Raw genomic sequence first — 19,184 nt, 5'->3', positions numbered from 1 at the left:
ATTTTATTACATTTTTAGATCGATAAAAATGAGCTGATTCCAAGAAAGTATAATACTCGCGGTCTAATGGATATAATTTGAAAGATATGCGCTCAGAAAATAAATTATTTATTAGCAATTGCAAAAAAGTAGCCTACTACTAGTTTTTAGTGAAATGTAATTATTTTTAGTAACGTTCAATAACAATTAAGTAGTACAATAATTGTATTAATTCGTGAATGTTCTGTATTATTGCTTATAATTAATTTGAAGTAGAAATGAATTTGAGTGTAAACCAGAGAATTGAAATACTCATGATGATTAGGTATGGAGACAAATCACGAACTCAGATGGAAGTGTGTAATTTATTTAATGATAAATAAATATAGAAAGCCCCATAACGCAGTCAACAGTAAGTAAGATTGAAAAAAAATTTCGAGAAACTGGTACGGTTGAAAATGCACACAAATCATGTCGTCCATCTGTAAATTATGATACAACATTAGATGTTCTACTTGCTTTTGAAGAAGATAGTCACACTTCTGTTCCTAAGGTTAGTCGTGATCTCGATGTTTGCAAAACAAGGGTATACAAAGTAATAAAACTTGACAAATGGCACCCCTTTAGATTCACACTTATACAGGAATTAAACGAGGTTGATCTAGATCAAAGAATACAATTTTGCGAAACAATGATGGATAACTGCCACCGAAACCCTCTCTTGGTTCAAAATATTATTTTTTCTGATGAGGCTACATTCACATTAAATGGCGAGGTCAACCGTCAGAATTGTAGATACTGCGCAAAAGAAAACTCCAACTGAATGCATTTACACAATGCAACATCACACACAATACCGCAAAAGGTAAACGTATGGGATGACATTTAAAGAAATGGAATCATCGACCCTACTTTTTCGAAGGTAATTTAAACGGGTCAACATACCTTCAGTTTTTAAGGGGGTATCTCGTACCTACTTTAGTAAATTTATTCTCCAGTGGAATTAATCCAGGAGGTTTTGATGAAAGTTTATGGTTTCAACAGGATGGTGCGCCTCCGCTTTGTGCTGTAGGTGGATTGGAAGACGTGGACATATTGAATGGCCAGCGAGGTCGCCAGATCTCAATTCTTTGGATTATTTTATGTAGGGTCAATTGAAGAATATTGTTTATAAAAAGAAACCTGCAAATATTATAGACTTAAAAACAAGAATTCGTAAATAAATAAACAATATTTCTCAAGAAACCATAAACAATGTTCTACAAGAATTTGTACAACGTTTGGGTTACTGTCAAATACAACAAGGGCTACAATTTGAACGTTTTATATAGTCATGTATTAATTACTGGATTACTTTTAAGTTCTTCTTCAGCCTTAAGTAATCCAACTTTGGACATAGGCTTCCCCAAATCAATCCAGTGTTTTCTATTTTGCGCCACCTGCTTCCAGTTGTGTCCTCCGATCTTCTTAACGTCATCAGCCCATCTCATTTGTGGTCTTTCTCTGCTTCTCTTTTCTAACCATGGTCTCTATTATTGCATTTCGTGGTTTCATCTTTTATCCTTCAGTCGGCATTGTGTCCTGCGAAGCTCCATTTTAATTTGGCAGCATGTTCTGCTGCGTCTTTTACTTTGGTTTTGCTTCTAATCCATTTGTTTGTTTTTTTTTGTCTATAAATCTCACCCTGAGCATTGATCTTTCCATCGCTCTTTGTGCCTTTACTATTTGATCCATATTAGACTTGGTGAGTGCCCACGTCTGTGAACCATATGTGAGTACAGGGAGGATACACGGATCCTAAATTCCGGTTTTCAAATATTGTTCTATTTTAGAACTTTTCATGATCCAACTCAGTTTTCCAAATCTCGCGCACGCTAACCTTATTCTTCTAGTAATTTCGGCTGTTTGATTTTCTTTGTTAACTTTCATTATATGTCCCAGGTAGATGTATTCGCTTACTGTTTCTAAATTTATGTCGTTCAACGTTATTTCTCTAATGTTCGGTGTATTTGTCATTATTTTTGTTTTTTCGAAGTTCATCTTAAGACCTACTTTTTCCGAAGCTTGAAATAGTTGCGTCATCATGGTCTGTAGTTCTTCGAAACTTCGTAGTGAATATTACAATGTCGTCAGCGTATCTCAAATGACTCAGTTTTCTTCCATTAACATGTATTCCTTTATCTGCCCAGTTAATGTCTTTGAACACGGCTTCCAGTCCAAGTGTGAATAGCTTTGGTGAGAAAGCATCTCCCTGGCGAACTGCTCTGTTGATTGGTATAGCCATTGTTTAAATAGGACTAGTTAGCCAACGCAATGTATAAATTTGTTTGATTCTAATTGAGACAGTCACTAGATGTCACCACTCTTTCTGTCTCAATAGATTTTAATATACCATTGTTTGTTTGATATACATTATACTAGATGGTGTTATGTGAAAAAGTTAAGGACTAAACTAAACGTCCATTTTTGATCCACTGAATTAAATTCACCAGCGTTGCAATATTTCACTGACATAGTAGCGACAGGTTTATTTACATATAAAAATGTTACAAAAACAGAACATGAATCACAGGTATTCATTTAAAATAGAGTTATTACTATCAACTACATAGTAAATATCGTGTCAACTAAAATTGTACCTACATAAACGTGCTGTGACTTCTAAATTTTCCTATATCTAAATAAGTTTAAAGAATTTAAATATTTTATTTTATTTGGAAGTGTATTACAAAAATTTGGTCCGAGGTAAGTAGAACATTTTAATTCTATGTGTTTAAAACAAAAAACATTTGTATGAGAAATGAACAAATTAGGTATTTAGAAATAAATTTTACCGGATAATACATACATTCGATAATATTTGAAAAAAGTGATTTTAAATTAAAGTAATGTTACTTCCATAATAAATAAATGGTTTTTTACAGATGGCTGGAAATATTTGTTGTTATTACAAATGTGGTTTATCACCATACAAAATTCATAGATTAAGAATGTTCAGATTTCCGACAAAAAATCCTTCGGCTTGTCAAACATGGATATTACACTCTGGTAAGTAAATAGAAACTTTTTTTATATTCTTTTATTTTACACCGTTTCCGTTACGCAATTAACTTGAAAAAATGTTTATTTTTTTTTTCATTCATCATTTTTTATTATCACCAGGGTGCACGCGTCATATTCGAGATGCATTAATTTGAATTTTACGTTTTCGTTGGTATTATAATTATGATATAATAAACTTCGGAAAAACAAATTAGTGAATAAATATCAAATTAATAAACATAAACAAAGTATTAGATATTAAAATATGTATTTCTGTAGCTATTTTTAGTTATTGTATTGAAAAGTAGAAATAAGTTCATCTTTATCGGAGAACTAATTTATACAAAGGTCCATCTGGGAAAAAATTATTGGTTTCACGTAAAAATTTTATACTGATATTTGAAGATTCTAAAAGATATATGAGGGTTAGTTAATAATAAATCTGTAAAGACATACAGGTGATTTTGGCTATAAACGTTTTTTATCCAGTTTAGAGAAAAATAGTTAAAATAAAAATTGTAGATTCAAAAAGTTCTTTCATTTGTGAGTTTCTAAATTAAAATATATAAAGAATTCACCAAAATAGTTGCAAAAAACCCTTGATTTTGCAGAAATTTATAAATTTTAATAACTTTGTTTTTGCATAATGGTATGTAATGTAACTAATAAAAATAGTGACGATTTGTTTATCGTAGAAAGCGATTATGTAAACAACTTTTTGTTGAGCTATCCCAGTTTGAAAAAAAAAATTATGTTTTACGTGCCACAGAAGCCAAGATATTGCAAATTTTGCAATCGCCCTTCATTTTGAAAAAGTTCAAATCTAAAAAAAACCGAGCTCAAATGGTTCTCCATTCTACTTTCCGAAGCGGTATTTTAAGAATACCATCATTTTAACGGGTTATAAATTTTTACTTCTTTACCGCATATGCCATATTGTAAGTTGGAACGCACAATTCAGATCTTCATTTAGTGTCCCTTCAATTTTCAGCTCTTACTGTTGATAGACAATGGAAGTTATGCACTTTAATAACTTATTCATTTCCATAATTTCCAGGAGCTATGTTACATGTCTTTGCGCAAAAAAGGAGTTATTATAATTTATAAATAACTGCAAAAATAAGGTTTTTTTGCAACTATTTTGGTTAATAGTTTCATGTATTTTAATTTGGATACTCTCAAAAATTACATAACTTTTTATGATTTACAACTCTAATAAAAGGTGAAAAAATCTTAAACAGATATTTAAAGTCTCTAAAAGGTATATGAGGGGTTGCTGATGACAATTATGTGAAGACTACAGCTAATTTTGCTTTGATTTTTTATTAAACAATCGTAAAAAGTGAAAAAAGTGTATGCGCATAAAACGTTTCTTATTCATGTTAGAGATATATGATTAAAATAAAAGTTATAGATCATAAAATGTTCTCTAATATTGAGATTTTTATAATTAAAATACATAAAGAATTGACCGAGATAATTTAAAAACCCTTATTTTTGTAAAATTTATAAATGTTAATATAAATATAAATAATATACATATAAATAACTTTCTTTTTTGCATAACGATATGTAATACAACTATTTAAAATTATGGCAGTTAATGAGTTTTTAAAGGGTGCTAAATATCATACAGAACGACCATACAGTTTATGAGCTATTCAACTTGTTTATCCAGGAGTCCGATTATTTAAAAAACTGTACTTATCCAAACAGTCACTCTAGGGTTATTTTGTAAATAGAAATCGATTTTTATGGCTTCGTTTTAAATTTTTAAAAACAAACATCAAGATTATATTAAATTTGTGTTTAAATATCAGTTTGAAGAATAACAAATTTTTAGCATATAAAAATTTCTAATAACTTTGACTTTTTTATGTGTTACACTTGTATCTAGGCTCAATATAAAGCTAAACATTTAAAAAAAACCAAAACCTTCTATTGCCCAGAGGAAATCAAATAGCATTTTTTTTTCTTGTTTAAGAAATTGCAAATATTTTCATTGTTTATTAACATTAAGGCTGAAAATTGAACACATTGTAAAAGAATATCTAAATTTTATAATTCGATTTATAAATGGCATACACAGTGAAAAAGTAAATTAGTTTTGAAACATTTAAATAATGGTAATCGTAAAATATCGCCACAGAAAAATGCAAGGGAGATCTGTCCGCTGCAATATCTCAGCTTGTTTCTTGTTATTGGTTATGGAAATTTCTGTTTTTTTTTAATTGTGCTTTTACACCAGCTTTTCATTGAGCCTACGTACAGCCGTATGACATGAAAAATATTAAAAGTAGTATAAATGTTTAGAAGCTAAAAAGCACTTTTTCAAACTGTTTTTTTAATAAAATGTTGAAGTTTACAAATAAAGCTTCAAATAATCGATTCAAAAAACGTCAAATAACTGTCAAAGGTTAAACACCCTTTTTAAAGTTCCTCACGGATTTTAAAGATTTAAACAGTGTTAAACAGATAAAGTAATTCAACGACGAGTTAACAATACGAAGCGAAGTTCTTTAATCACAATGTGATAAGAAAACAAGTATCAAATTTGGTTTTATATTTCAATAGTCGAATTTAATTGCGGCTATATTGGTGTAATTAAAGAAAACCAGTGAAAATCCCAAGAAATAGGTGAGATCCTTTTTTCTTTCTTTCCAGTTTGGGAGAGGGTCCATTAGGTACTCACATTTAGGTATTGTGTTACGGTCTGGGTAACCAGGACAACACATCATGAACAGCAATTAAATATTTACATTTACACAAAACAGCTTCAATTCCAACCCAAAATCATATGTCGTTGCCGCAGTCTCTAGACCTCCTCCCCGTTCGTTTCCTAAAAGGGAACAAGTTATTGTCATGCACTCCATTTTGAATACTGTTTTATTTAAATATATTATAGAAATTGGTGAAATGGTTTATCCAAAAAATATTACTTTTACATCTCGCATTTCGAATAATCGAATCCGCATTTTCCTCACTTCTACCGACATCGTTGATCAACTAATACACCGAAAGTCATAATTAATTTCACCGTCATCTTTATCTGCAGGCTTCTTTCTGCGACCAAAAGAATCCTTATTTCAAATGTATCTCCTTCCATTCCGCATTCACTAATCGAGACGTCCCTAAAAAATACGGAACATCAGATGATCAATAGGCATATTATCAGGAGTTTTCCTAGGTTAACATTTGTAATCCCTGACAAGGTGAACTTCGAAGTGCAATCTTCTCTGTTAATTAACCATGAAAATACATCCTTTAAAATATTTTTATTCTCTGACAGACCGTAGTGTTTTCTTTGTAAGCTTACGGGTCGTACCGTGGGGTATGATTTCAAAGTCTCCAGTTGACCAGATCACACACTCATTGCAGCTAATGCTTCTCCCTCTTTTTCATTTTCAGCTGACTCTAAGGAGTCCTTAATCCTAAATCCTTAACTTCATCAAAAGAATTTCTATCTTCGGAAATTGAGTCCATCTCCGTTAACTACATACCCATCCTGGCTGCCATTATGGATTTATCCATCCCTCGTCGTACTAATTCAAAGCCCATGTTGGCAGTAGGACAAAAAAAGGGGACACTTCAATGACAGTCCTCCTGATACTCCTACCATTCTATCTTCATCCGGTATTCTTGCTCTATTAAGTTCTTTTCCTCCTTCGGCATTTTCGATACCACCCAAAGTGGTGGTATCGAAATTATATAATCGGATATTATATTTCCGCTATAAAAATGATTTACAAAGATAATCCGACTAATTTTACACTCAATTCCATGCAACTTATTACATTTCTTGAGAACTCTTTTGTATGTATCACCCCACTACAAGAAGCTTAAAAATCCTCCAACATAGATGGTATTCAAAAGGACTTATTGCAGCTCTACATAGGTACAAGGAAAAGATCAATAAAAACCGTATTACTAGAATCTTAAAAAAGTTAAAAGAACAGCCTACCTCCGACTTACAAGAGTATATATAAGTGCATCCTCTGATAAATCTGATGTCAAATCTAATCACAGCATACATGATGAATAGAATTTCTCTATTTCTCTCGCATTTATTCATTTTTTCTGCTCTCTGTATATTTTTACTTCATCTTTTGCCAAATTTAGACACGATATTTAATTAAGTAAGAAAACTTTATGTACTTCAAATACTAGCCCAGTGTGGAAAAAAAAATTGTTAATAAAAAATAACCTTAAAATCTCCAATCTCTTTTTTAATCGAAAGGTTATCCTTGACAATTAAGAGACAGCCAAGATTCTGGCAGAAAATTTAAAAGAAAAGTTTTGCAACAAATCTGAACCTAACCATATATACTCTTTTCTTCCTTCGCCCTTTAATTATTCATCCTCAGTTTCACAAGATACCAATTATCCGAACTCTCGTATAAACTATTTCGAACTAAAAGCTGCACTCAAATCCTATAAAAACACAAAAATTAGGGTTTTCTAGAATAATCTTGAAAAATTTCTCTAAAATTCCTTAGGCACCAACGACCCTCTAAATGAAGCCAGTAAATTTACCACTGACATACCGCTGACAATCGTTAATGAAAGATCTTGCCCTAATCTATACTAAGATAAAAGAAAGATCATTACAAAGAACAAACGAACACAAACGGGTTATGTCATGAAGACAAATCGTTTTTGTCGTCATGACATGTCATTTTTTCGCTGTATTACTAGCTACCATTCTACCACAATTTTACAATTATTTCCCGTTCTCCAACCCTTCCTACTCACATTTTAACCCCACTCCATTAGAAATACAGACAGTTGTACACTTGACTGCTGACTGTTGCTAGAAACAGTCGTCCTCTCTTTCGTCTGCTGAGTCTTATTAGGCAGACGTATAATCTCTCTATCGCTATCTATCGCTTGGTACAGACTTACCGCTCTTTTTCTCCACTCTAACTCTCTCGCATGTAGTTACGCGAAAAATACCGAAAATACTATTTTAATCGTGTACAGACGAAAAATGTGCTCTATATCGTGATCTAAGTGTTAGTACCGCGAAACACGTCTTCAGAAACCGGTAACCGGACAGTTTCCCCGTATGAAGAACAACCGCGACTGAAAGCCTCTAAATACCGCGAGTGTGTATATGTGCACCAGAAGAATTAGTAAGACTTTATATAAAATTAATTTGATATAGTCTGTATAACCTTTTGCCACATATCCTAATTTATTTGAACCAGCCCTATGTAATACAGTCCTCATACACCGAAATTATATTCATAATTTCACATATGTACACCCTTTTAGTACACACACATTTCTTAAGCAATCTATAATCAACAAGATGTCGTAGCAACTGTACTTAACATTGAAAGGGCATTTTATTTAATCTCCAGAAAAGCAATCATTGACAAAATCTCCAACTATAATTTAAATGGTAATATTTTCTCATTTGTAAAAAAATATCTAATTGAAAGAATCTTTAAAGTCCTTGCCAAGGGTAAACTTTTTCAATCTCTTCCTCAAAATTAAGGTGTCCCTTTAGAATCTGTATTAAGTTTAACTTTATTCATTCTTGCCATCAACGAAATTTGCCTCCCATCAAATATGTTCAATACGCTGATGACCTAATCATTTACTGCCATGTTAAATCTGTCTCAACCTCATATAAACTTATACAAAGTGCAGTAAATCTAACGAACTAAGATTATCACTCTCTGAGAGCAAAACCAAATTAATAAAATTTTCCATAGGGATTTCCACTCCCTTACCCCAAATTTTATTTACCAATTCTCTACTTTCTGTTGTTAATTATTGTAAAATTCTCGGTTTTATGTTTGACTCCAGATTAAATTGAAAACATCAAATCTCTGAACTTAAAATCAATTGTTTTAAAAGGTTGAACATTTTTAAAACCCTCAGTCATCTTCAATGGGGTGCCAATAAAACTACTTCTGAGCGCTTTTCGCTTTAGTCCTATTGAGAGTGTATACCGTGAATCTAATGAACTTTCTCCTACCCAAGACGATAATCACTTCTACTTTCGTATGCTGCATCAACATCCGCAAATCCATTTAATCCCGTTCATTCCCTAATTGCCACAGTGCCGTCTTCTTCCACTAACAATAACCAACACCTTATCATAAAACCTATACCTCAATTAATTTGTCCACTACTTAAAAATATTGACCTTTTTCTGACTAGTTCATTTCCTCTACCTTTACTTCCCCTCTGGGCTAAAGATCTCCCTTCAATATATACCTCACTCACTATTTTTAACAAACTTGAATCTTCTAACCTTTGTTCTAAACTATTTGTTCAGATTAACTTTCATATATCCATTTAGTCAATACAATTTTCACTGAGCACCTATTAGTTCAAAACATTCATGACATAATACCAAAATCTCTCTGCTTACGATGTAACAGTCTCTGTCATATGGCTGCCTTCTCACACCGGAATTACTGGTAATAAAACAGCAGATCATTGTGCCAAAGAAGCTACCAACCATGCCAATTCAACTAGCTAACGAATCTCGAAATTCGTTTTAAAAAAGTCGGTAGAGGATACTTGACAAAACTTAGAACAAAAGAGCAAAACAACTTTTCATAAACTTCAATCTTTTATTGGTCATCTCTCCCTACACTTCATAACTATAAGAGAAGCATCGACTATTACAAGACTACGAATCAACCATACCAAACTTACCAACTGCAAACAATTCACCAGCCTGTATAAAGCACTGGACTTGAAACCTACTCTAAGGAACTAGAGAATTGTCTATCTCTTCCTCAACTGTAAATTGTATATGTTGATTATGATACTTGAAAATGTTGACTATTTCAATAATTTTGTGTTTAGGAAGTGCCTGTTTAGGAAGTGCCAAAACTAAATCATCTACATATCTTTAAAAAAAAGGAATGAAAAATGTGCAATTGTTGATACAATCACAATCACTGATAACATCATCCATGACATAGCTACTTAGAATGGGTGAAAGACTAGATCCCATAGGACTAGTTTCTGATAGTCCTATGGGATCTTTTTTTTCCTATCTAAAAAATTTCTTTTTTCTTACTCTTATATATATATATATATATATATATATATATATATATATATATATATATATATATATATATATATATATAAACATATATTGGCACAACTGCGAAGTTATTTATATTTTGAATACAGAACTTAAATTGTTTTTTACTTTATTGTGCAGAAAGTTGCTTTTTTTAAGTTGTGTTAATAATAATATTGTTGTAGGTAATGCTGCATTGGAAAGTCTGGAGCTACCCGATTTAAAAAAAAAATTCCTTGCAGTAAGCATTTTGTCCAAAAATATCTAAATGCAAACCAAAAAAATATAGTAAGGTAGAAGAGGAAGGTTTGTTAACGACACCACGCGTTTTTTATACGTATTCGATAGCAAAACAACCTCAACCAGTGCCAATAGTGTTTCGCAATACATACATTGCTTATTTTAGGTCATGAAAACAATGTTACAATCAATTTCTATATCTATTAATGTAAACAATTTTGTTTTGTTTTTTTTTATCTTGAATTATTATTTCGTTAATATTGTCTATGTGTAGATATTAGAATTTTGATAAGTGGTGTATAACTATTAAAATAATGCGAATTTAATTTTTGCAATATCTATCACTTTGTAATTTAAAATTATTTCATTAATAAACAGCTCAAATCGGGCGAGTTGATTGAAAAAAACATTCTCATTTATGTAAACAGAAATACAAAAATGGTGTTTATATCATAAAATACATAAATAAATAAAATAAAGGATACTATTTATTAAAGTGTTGTTTTATTATTCCTTTTATCCCAACACATAGATTAATTTTTCCCTAAATATGTGTTGCCTCTTGTTGTGGCATATCGATGTGTTTATTTGTTTCAAAAACATTATCAAAAAACCATACCTATAAATTTACTATATTTTCAAACGTCATTTTAAAGATTAAAAGATTGAAAATTTAATTTTCTCAAAACATACATAAAACCATTGTTTAAAAAGATTTTCTTTTTTAAACAATGATAAAACTTAAGTCTTGACTAAAAAATAAACCTCTGGATTAGTGTTCTAAGACGATAGCAATCGAGTATATTTCAATTAAATATTTAATCCTTTTCTAGCAAATCATATAACCAAATTAAATATCTGGTAAACTAATAAAAATTTAAAAAAGGTAGCATTTACCTACTTCATATAAATAGATTACTAACCGATTTAGATTTAGCAAGTCTCAAAGTATAAAAACAGTTTGAAATATTCGCTCGAAATAGTCAAGTTATCTTTCACTAGACGCATACAACGATAATAACAATAAGCATTTTATTAAAGTTTTATATTTTCTTCACAATCTGGCATCCGTGTACAGGTTTGCCTTAGTTAGGAGACAGGCAAATATATACTCGAATAGAATCCTGCGGAGAATTAAGTTTCTGTTAATAGTTTTTTAAATTTATGACTAGAGGCCGCCATGTGACGGCAGAATAAGAGTCAAACGTTTGTTCCATAAGGATTGTCTAACTAGTCCTATTTAAACAATGGTATAGCTTTGGTTTTCAGATCTATTTGTATTTTCATTGTAGCTTTCTTGTAAATATTATGTATGAGCATTCTGTATCGGGAGTATATCCTGCAGTTGTTCATAGCTCTCTCTATTCCCCAAAGTTCTATGGAGTCGAATGCCTTTTCATAATTAACGAAGCCAATGTATAAGTTCAAGTGATATTCATTGGCTTTCTCAATTAGTGTTCTGACTATAAAAAGATGATCCGCTGTACTGTAACCCTTTCGGAATCCTGCCTGCTCTACCGGTTGATAGCTATCGAGCTTCGACGTTAACCTATTAGTTATTACTCTCATAAACAGTTTGTACATTTGGGACAGCAGGGAGATTGGCCTATAGTTCTTCAAATCTCCCCTCTCTCCTTTTTTGAATAGAAGTATTGTCAAACTTTCACTCCAACCATCTGGGACTTCTCCTCTGTGAAGATATTCGTTGAAAAAAATTTTCAATTCTTCGAGAATAATTTCACTCCCCTCCTTCAACATTTCTACAAGTATTTCACTTATGCCCGGAGTCTTATTGTCCTTTAATTATGCCACAGCTTGTTTTATTTCGAAGGATTCTTTGTTAGGGAGTATTTCTGAGTTTATTTATAATTTATTAATATTAGAAATCAATAAAAATTAATTTTCTAACCGCATATCTCTCAAATTATATCCGTTAGATCCCCAGTATTATACTTTTTTGGAATTAGCTCAGTTTTATCGATCTAAAAGTGTCCTAAAATACAAGGTGTTACATTTAAAAAAGAGCCGATGACATCATCACATTAATTTATATCACTTTGTATAATGAAATTTTATTGTCAAATGTAGAACATTAAACTTAAAAAGCGGCGTGTTTTAGATTTTTTTAAAAAAGGCTTTTCATTTAGGAAATATCGATTATATATTTCATACTTTACGGACACACTGTATAAAAGAAGACTGTAATTAACAAGTTAAGGTTGGAATTCTACAAGACAGCATATTTGTACCATATAGTAATTATTTTAAGACCATACTTACTTACAGCTTCTACTCTTTTAATGTCTCTGCTAGATGCCAAAAATGCTTGCCTAATGAAGTAGAAAATAACTACTATTATGCCGGTAGGTAGAAGAACCCATGGATTGACTGACGCAATAACTAAAGTTGTACCAGTAACAATCAGACCAATCTAAAACAAAGTTAAATATTAACAGCTCGGTTCTTTTTTGATTTAAAAACTAGTTTGTATCTGCTAGGTATAATTAATTTGTTTACGCTTAAAAAATATTTAATATTTCGTCTTCGATTCCAATCACATGACTTATTACACTTTTCTAGCTTGCTGCTGTAATTATGTTACTCCTTTTTAAGTGTAGTGCAATGAAAAAAAATTAAAAGCGACGTTTTTTTTATACTTTTTTTTAGGCCCTCTTGCCATTATGCTAATTGCAGTACTAAAAATAATGTTAATTGGGCCAGTCGATTTAGTATGAAAAATGTGGGTTTGTGTTATTAAAATATTGATCAACTTAACAAAATTTAACTATTAGGGCTATATGTCAATTACAGTAAGTTAAGCTTGGTACAGCTTGTCAAATTTAAGGTGATACTTGAAAAATTTGTCCACTTGCGTAGAAAATTAAGTGAGAACGTATTCGGAGAACGCATATGTCTATATTGTATGTTATTTTGACGTTTCAATTTTTCCTTCGGAAATTTTTCTCAAAATACAAAATTTTTTGTTTTGTTACTTGGTAAAAAAATTCTTCTAATTATATTTTATTTGACTCATTAATATTGACCATTTAGTCATGTTGAAGCGGCAGTTTTTTCGAACACTTGTATAAATGTCTCGTTCTGTATTTTAATAAGAGGAATATTGGCAGAGATGAAAGCTTTACATTTGCGTTACAGTAAACTGTATAAGAATAAAAGAACAGTAGTTAATCTTATACCTGGAACATACCGACGAAACATTTATTACTTAATTTTTATACTCGAGTTGTCGTAATATTTTATTTTTTATTTTAAACTTATTTTAAACTAAAATTGTGGCTTATTCCCAATAAAAATAGTAAAATACATTATAATGCCACAAGAAAATAGCCTAAGAATAATTTTTATTTTAAATAAAAACACAAACACACACACACACACACACACACACACACACACACACACACACACACACACACACACACACACACACAAGCGTACAACCCAGCTCCTACAGAGATATGTGTTCCAATGGAATAGTGGGACCTACATGTCTGAGATCAAACCGGTCACACTCCCTTCGAGTGGTACCTATCTGACCCACAAGCTATCTTTCCACCCCTCCCCCTCGCAGAGGAGACTGTACTCATTTTTTACTTTGGAGACCCTGTTTAATAGAACATCTTCCGTATGTAGTTAAGCCACCTAATTTTAGGGGTAGCTAGAAGAGCTTTTCTCCCTTTGGATGACTAAAAACTGAATGACTACTTAGGACTCATGTTCCCTAAATGTGTTGTCCAGACAGTGGGCCATCGCCCATCGACCTGGGTCGATGTCTCGCTGTCCAAACTGTGTATGTTCGGTCACTCAGTCGTCGAATTGGCAAAATGAATTTTGTTCTCCTCGGAGACTGGGTGCCCAAAAGGCCTGTCCATCCGCCTACGTCTGTCGGTACGTGACCTCAATGCTCAGTTTACGCGTCCTTCAGAAAGGTGTTTCGGTGCCGCTGGCGCTCAAACTCACTGATTAGTCTGATGTCTAATACTACTTTTAGATACAAATTACTTGACCCACAAGACACTTGAGATAATTTAATTTATAACTCACCACAAAAGACACGATTAAAATTAAAGTTCGACTTCTGTCTCCGAACTACTATTTTCTAGAGAATCCACACTATCAGTGTCACTATCTTTCTGCAAATGTATTATTAAATCGTCTACAATTAAGTCTAGAGCTGGTTCCTTTTCCATTTAATAACGCTCATAAGAAATAGCATGCTCGCAATATTTTTTCCACTCAGCTTGGGAAAATTTGCAAAAAAACTCATCACAATATGTTTCAACATTTTTAAATTTAAAATCTACATTTTTATTTGCCACATATTGTTTTAGAGCAGCCCACACTAACTCAATTGGATTTAAGTCCGGGTGGTAGGGAGGTATTTTTAAGACAGAGTGACCTGCATTGTTCATAATTTGATTTATTTCATAAGTTTTATTTCTGGGTTTGTGCAAGAGGAATGAATATAAGTTTCATCCATGTAAATTATGGGCCGATTTTCTTCCCTATATTGTTTAATATTTCTGAGAAACTTCCTCCGGGGCACTTGTATATCGGGTTTTTCCATTAGGATTTTCCTGTTATTCTTTGCTTTCTTCCATCGAAATCCCATATCTCTCATCACTTTTCTCAAAGTTTCATGCGACTCTGTATAAATATTTTCTCCTTTATTTTTTTTTGCAATATGTCGCAATGTAGGAACTTGTTTTTCCGTGACATAATTTATTATTATACGCCGAAGTTAACCTTTGTCAAAATCGCCCAAGTTGGATTTTGGGGCAGATCTCATTCTTTTGTTAGGCGTCGAAAATTATGTAGAAGCACCTTCTTCTATATTTTTCATTTCACGAGAGATCCGTTTTATAGTGGCTATACTTACTCCCGTTGCTAAGGAAGCACGCTCTTGAACTTTTTTAAAATCTTTAACATGCGGATTTTGCATCGCTTCTCTCTGCATAAAAATAATTACATTTGCTATTACCTCCCTCGTTAGTCCAGACAAGACTTTGCCGCCTTCTAATTTTGAATGAAAATCCATGTTTATAATTTAAAAAACTTAACAATAATTATTTAAAAAGTCAAATCTATTGTAATACGATATTTCTTCAACACACAGTAACTTTAAACATAAGTAAAATAAAAAAACTTTGTCGCAGACTATACAAGTACCTTGTACCTTCGAAGGGCCAAGAAATAATAAGGACGAATTGTGTTGTGGTCGAATGCGCATCGTGGGTGGAGCCTAATTTCAAATAGGCCAAGTATCACTTTAAATTTGACAAGCAATACAATGTAAACTGTCAATTGTATTTACTTTTGGAACAAAATAAAGTTATTCTTAAATGTATACTCAACTGGTTCATTTCATTTACAAGTTTTAACAAACAAAAAACAACTATTAATAGATAAGCAAAAGGGACAAATAATTTCGTTAATCAGACATACTTCATTAGACCATCGTCAATAAAAATTTCATTAAACTTGAACGATCGTGTGAAAGGCAGATCTTTAAAATTTGATCAAACTGCAATTATGAAGTCATTACGTCAATTTGATCAAAATAATTTGATCTATAAGATTATTGTTACGTAAAAATATGAGGCATATTAAAAACCTGTAAACATGTTGTTTATTCACTAATATGTTGTAGATTCTACGAGACCCTTCGATCAGCTGGCACAAATCTACCTGAAACGGTCGCTCGAAGTTTCCGGTCGAGTGATGACCCGGCCGATTTACTTTCTAGTATAATCAGAGGGATTCGCCTGAACTCTCGAAAGCTGTATTCTCATATATAATAACGGAGCTTTCATTGAAGGAGGCCAGTCAAAAGAAGATATCGCGATCGGGTATTTTAAATGTGACGCTCGGATATATAAATTATAGTAAGATAAATTAATATAAATAAAATTAGAATTAATAAAGACTTAACATTATACATAATAGTGTTATAATAATAATAACTTTAAACATTTATACTTACTCCAATTGTATCTACCAAACAGTTCGGCAACGACTCATCCAATGCTCCAATATCTTTCGAAAATCTATTTAAAATCCTTCCAGATGGATTCGTATTAAAGAATAACATCGGGGAGAAAATAATTTTGCCAAACATAGAATTGTGTAAATTGGTAGAAGCTCTCAAACAAAATTTAAAGAACGTTATCGATCTCGTAACTGCTAGTACCATGGTCAGTATTACTAAACAACTATATATTGCTAAGGTGTTGTCTTCCGTTAACACTGTGCTCCAAAATGGAGGTTTATTTTCAGTTAAAGGGTATGTAGCATTTGCTAAAGATTCATTAAGAGTTTTATTAGTGAAGACTCCGTTGTTTTTGTTGTCTACTCGCCACTGTTCAACGTTGACCCTAAAATAAAATACAAACAAAATCAAAATCTTAATACTTCTACAGAATAACTACCCATAGATGACTACAATAAAGATTTTTATTTCAATTAATATATTTCCAGTGACTGTGGGCTTATTAGTTTGACTCCAAATTTGATATCTATAAACAAACTTCTAAGAGATCTGTCGGTCCATTGAGGTACAAAAATTATAATTTATATTATATAAATTTAATTTTATATAAAATCACGCTACTGACTCGTATTTGTAATGAAAAGAAGTATAGTATATACCAATGTATTTTTAAGATAAATTTGTTCAATAGTCCACCATATTCGCACGATTTTGCATTAAGTGATTTTCATCATTAAAAAGGAAATATTCCAGGTTATTGAAGTTATAAACCGCATAAACATAAGGGCCATAAACAATGGATAAATATATGGCAAAAAATAAGGAAAATAAAAGGTTCAAAAATATTAAGCATCTTGACATAATAACAAAGATCTAACATCTAACAAATAAACAAGGAGTTTCAAAAATTTTAGAAGAACACTACAATTTGTATTCAAGAAATCAGCCGTAACACCACACTTTCTTAGAACATAAACAAAGAACTGAAGCATCAAAAATTAAGATAGAAGATCTCGTTTGACCACTAAAGACATCTATAACACTTGATAAATTTAATCAAAGTCTTTAAACACCAAATATACCTCACCGGAATCAGATAACACACTACCAATTTTTATCGAAAAACTACCTATTAGCGCGAAGTTTACTTGAGTTAAGATCTCCAACAAAATTTATTCGAGTCCCATATGCTCAGTCAAGTTTATCCCCATTTAAAGGAAAGATCCATAAAACGTAATCCATCGGAAGCGGAAAGTGACACATCTCAGTTAAGCCAACATTAAATTCAAGTCTCTACTTCAGTGGAATATTAATGGTTTTTTCCATCGCCTTGCTATGCTCCATCATCTAATTGGTGAACAATCTCCTGATGTAATATGCCTACAGGAAACTAATCTGAATCCCTCAAAAAAATATAACTCCAACCAATATGACTGCTTTCGCAAAGACAGGATAACAATTAATAATTTTTCTTCAGGCGGTGTAGCCACATTAGTAAAAAAATCACTATCGGCGAAAGAATTTCCAGTGGCTACAAATCTGGAAGTTGTAGTCGTGGAAATACAATCATCAAACAGGTATTTTATTTGCAACGTTTACTTACCCTCCAGTCGTCAAGTAACGTACAACGATTTAAAGGAGTTATTCAATCAAATACCATCCTCTCGCATCATCGTGAGAGATTTTAATAGCCATAATATTATTTGGGGCTCCCCTTATTCAGATGCTAGAGGAAAAATTGTCGAAAATATAATTTCAGATTTTCAATTGAATTTTCTTAATGACGGATCTCCAACCAGATTTAACATAAATACCGGAAATTCTTCAGCAATTGATCTAAGTCTTTGTGACCCTGCACTCACACCTCGATTATTCTGGGAAGTTTTACAATACACTTATGGGAGCGACCACCATCCTATAGTAATAAAAAACTCTATGGCTCTGACCCATGACGTTTTCATACCCAGATGGAAAACTGAAACTGCTGATTGGTTGAAATTCGAAAATTATATCGACAACTCAATGCCTAACTGTAAAATGGATGAAAGCATTGATGAATCCTTACACAATTTGAATAGCATTATCATAAGCAGTGCTGAGCAATTCGTTGGAAAATCAAAAAAGACAAAGAATAATCAGATTCCTGTACCTTGGTGGAACTCAGAATGTGGAGCAGCTATTAGAGCAAGTAAAACTGCATTTAATAAATATAAAAGACATAAAACACCTGAAAATAAAACCATGTTCAAATCACTTAAAGCTAAGACACAACTTATTATAAAACAAGCTAAGAAGGCTTCCTGGTCCAAGTATGTTTCAGAAATAAACACCTCAACTCCTGTCAGCGAAGTATGGAAAAAAATAAGAAAAATTTCTGGTTTGAAATACACGCCAATGATTTCTAAATTAAAAGTTAACAATAGGATTTCAACTTCTCCTCAAGAAATAGCTAATACCCTAGCTGAATCTTTTAGAGAAATGTCTTCAAACAGTAACTACAATGATACATTCCTTGAAAGGAAAATAATAATAGAAAATACTGATCTTTTTGCAAATGACAATTTAAATGATCCATTAGATCTACCTTTCACTTTTGAAGAACTGGAAAATGCTTTATCCGAATTAAAAAATACTAGCCCGGGCCCAGACGATATCCCGGCAATATTTCTAAAACATCTTCCTTACTCAGCAAAATTATTTATTTTTCAACTTTTCAACTTAATTTGGCAAAATAATAAATTTCCATCAATTTGGTCTAAAGCTATTATATTACCTTTTTTAAAACCTCAAAAATCAATCCTAGAACCTCACTCATACAGACCAATCAGCTTAACATGTTCTATGAGCAAATTGATGAAA

The 19,184-nt window shown here is 31.9% G+C and overlaps 1 protein-coding gene across 2 annotated transcripts in view; it reads right to left on the bottom strand.

The window, feature by feature from the left end:
• Window positions 1–19,184, bottom strand: part of LOC140449776 (ATP-binding cassette sub-family C member 4-like) — a 109,480-nt gene that overhangs the window by 8,302 nt on the left and 81,994 nt on the right. For both annotated transcript variants that reach the window (XM_072543119.1, XM_072543120.1), the window contains exons 7-8: window positions 16,320–16,710; window positions 12,596–12,746 (exon numbers count right to left, since the gene is read on the bottom strand). In XM_072543119.1, coding sequence (XP_072399220.1) covers window positions 12,596–12,746; window positions 16,320–16,710 — 542 coding nt within the window. The remainder of the gene's footprint in view (window positions 1–12,595; window positions 12,747–16,319; window positions 16,711–19,184) is intronic.

Source organism: Diabrotica undecimpunctata, chromosome 9, assembly GCF_040954645.1.
Source record: "Diabrotica undecimpunctata isolate CICGRU chromosome 9, icDiaUnde3, whole genome shotgun sequence".
Classification (NCBI taxonomy): domain Eukaryota; kingdom Metazoa; phylum Arthropoda; class Insecta; order Coleoptera; family Chrysomelidae; genus Diabrotica; species Diabrotica undecimpunctata.
The sequence above is the reverse complement of the archived record's forward strand: the minus strand, read 5'-3'. Positions and strand labels throughout refer to the sequence as shown.